At 57.5% G+C, this 2,425-nt stretch overlaps 1 protein-coding gene across 1 annotated transcript in view; it reads left to right on the top strand.

The window, feature by feature from the left end:
* The window catches only part of LOC106810174, a 20,475-nt gene extending 18,303 nt beyond the window's left edge, over positions 1-2,172 (top strand). Inside the window, exons 5-7 of the mRNA XM_014813456.1 lie at positions 455-833; positions 1,074-1,553; positions 1,683-2,172. Of these exons, the coding sequence (XP_014668942.1) occupies positions 455-833; positions 1,074-1,553; positions 1,683-2,172 (1,349 nt within the window). The remainder of the gene's footprint in view (positions 1-454; positions 834-1,073; positions 1,554-1,682) is intronic.
* The last annotated feature ends 253 nt before the right edge of the window (positions 2,173-2,425 follow it).

Raw genomic sequence — 2,425 nt, forward strand, 5'->3', positions numbered from 1 at the left:
TGACCGGGCGTGACCCGTGGCGTGTAGTAGCGGCTGACACACGTGCGTGTCGCGTGATCACGCGTGACCCGTGCCGTGTAGTAGCGGCTGCCACACGTGCGTGTCGCGTGACCGGGCGTGACCCGTGGCGTGTAGTAGCGGCTGACACACGTGCGTGTCGCGTGATCACGCGTGACCCGTGGCGTGTAGTAGCGGCTGACACACGTGCGTGTCGCGTGATCACGCGTGACCCGTGGCGTGTAGTAGCGGCTGACACACGTGCGTGTCGCGTGATCGAGCCAGAGTAATAGAAGCTTGGGTAACGCCTGTATTATCATAAAATTGTCAGCTGGAATTGCAATGATTCGAACATTTTAGTTCGGGATATCAACTTCAAATGCACGAGTTATTAAAACATTTCGCTTACCAACAACCTAATGACTTCGGAATACATGTCAAGTTCCATATATTACAGATACGATTCGGGGCGACCAAAGGTCACCACCGAGGTCACCACAAATGTCACCACAAAGGTCACCGGTGAGGTTATCACAAGAGTCACCAGCATTGTCACCACAGAGGTCTCCACCGAAGTTACCGGTGATGTCACCACCGAGGTCACTGGCGATGTCACCACCGAGGTCACCGGCGATGTCACCACCGAGGTCACCGGCGATGTCACCACCGAGGTCACCGGTGAGGTCATCGGGACTCTCCGAGAACAAATCGCAGTCGTCGCAGAAGGAGAGCGTGGAGGAGAGACTGCCGCTGCGAGCCCTCACGTCGTCGCAGCCGCCCGTCCCTCACACCATCGACAAAGGTCGCGATGCCACCAGTCACAGTCACAAACACAGGTACCCAACTTCGAACTGACTACGTTCATAGCTTAGAGGTGCCGACGCTGGGGGCAATCATACGTCACCCGTATGTTGACGTGCACTATGACCGTGTGTAAACGTACACTGACCGTGTGCTGACGTACACTGACCGTGTGCTGACGTACACTGACCGTGTGCTGACGTACACTGACCGTGTGCTGACGTACACTGACCGTGTGTTGACGTACACTGACCGTGTGTTGACGTACATTGCAGATTACTCCGTGATTGGATTCACGATGCGCCGAAAGCATTCCAGCCGTACGAGATAGCCGTCACCGTTCACGAGATCTCGCACCACGAGATGACCTCCTACCGCGCCCTACCGCGCGATGACGTCATCGACCGTGACGTCACGCGCCACGAGACGACCTACCGCGGCCTCCTTCACGATGACGTCACCGACCGTGACGTCACGCGTCACGAGACGACTTGCCACCGCAGCCGCCCTCACGATAGCGTCACGGGCCGTGACGTTGCGGTTCACGAATTAAGCACGTCGGCCGCCTACGATGACGTCACGCGCCAGCGCGCGACGCGCTGCAGCCCGGACGGTGAGAGAAGCCCCTACGATGACGTCGTCCGCAGCCGCGACGGCGCGCGTCACGAGCTCGGCGACGTCATCAGGAGCGCCTATGGTGACGTCATCAAAAGCGCCTACGATGATGTCATCCGGCAGAACATCGCGCGCTGCGAGTATGGCCGGACCCGCGGGTCGGCGGACGCCACCGACGCTGCTGTTGCTGACGTCACGCGCCGCCGCCGCAGCTGCAGCCCGCGCGATGACGTCACGTGCGACGACTCGCGGCGGTCGCGACACGGCAGCAACGACGACGACGCGACGCGGCGGCAGTCGACGACCGGCGAGCTGGAGTCGGCGCGGAAGCAGAGCAGGGAAGCCATGTGGGAGATGATGGAGGTGGACGGAGAGAGAGAGAAGCTGCTGAAGGATGCTCACGGGTACCCGCTAGCGTTGACCGACATGCGCGACGTGTACCCGCCCAGCTGGACCTACTCGCTTCCCACCTCCCTGCCGGTGCCCCTCGTCGGCTCCCAAGCCTCCCTCAACCCCCTACTCGCTCCTTACCCATTCTACCCGCCGACGAGTCTCTATCAGGCACCTCTGCCTCTTATCTACCCACACGTGTACTCGCTGACGGAGTCTGAGTACAGACGCGCGATAGAGAGCGTCAACGCGTCTATGTACCGATCTGAAGCGGTGTGCCGAGCGGCGACGCTCGACGATCGCGTGACGGCCGGAGATGACCGAAGTCTGCCGGAGACGGCCGCGAGGAATGTGTGGCGGCCATATTGAAATGGAAGGTAGACGCGTTTGATTCGAAATAATATATATATATATATATATATATACCCATCATATATATATATATATATATATATATAGATATAATATATATATATATATATATATATATATATATATTGATATCTTTGTTTTTACGTGTGCGGCCCCCGGTGAATGAAGTGTGAAGTGCTGTGATGGCCAGAAATACAGGTGAGAGCGCGATCATGAGGGTCAGGATCGCATGATCGAAACACGACGAAAC

This window comes from Priapulus caudatus, unplaced genomic scaffold (assembly GCF_000485595.1).
Source record: "Priapulus caudatus unplaced genomic scaffold, Priapulus_caudatus-5.0.1 Scaffold416, whole genome shotgun sequence".
Classification (NCBI taxonomy): domain Eukaryota; kingdom Metazoa; phylum Priapulida; class Priapulimorpha; order Priapulimorphida; family Priapulidae; genus Priapulus; species Priapulus caudatus.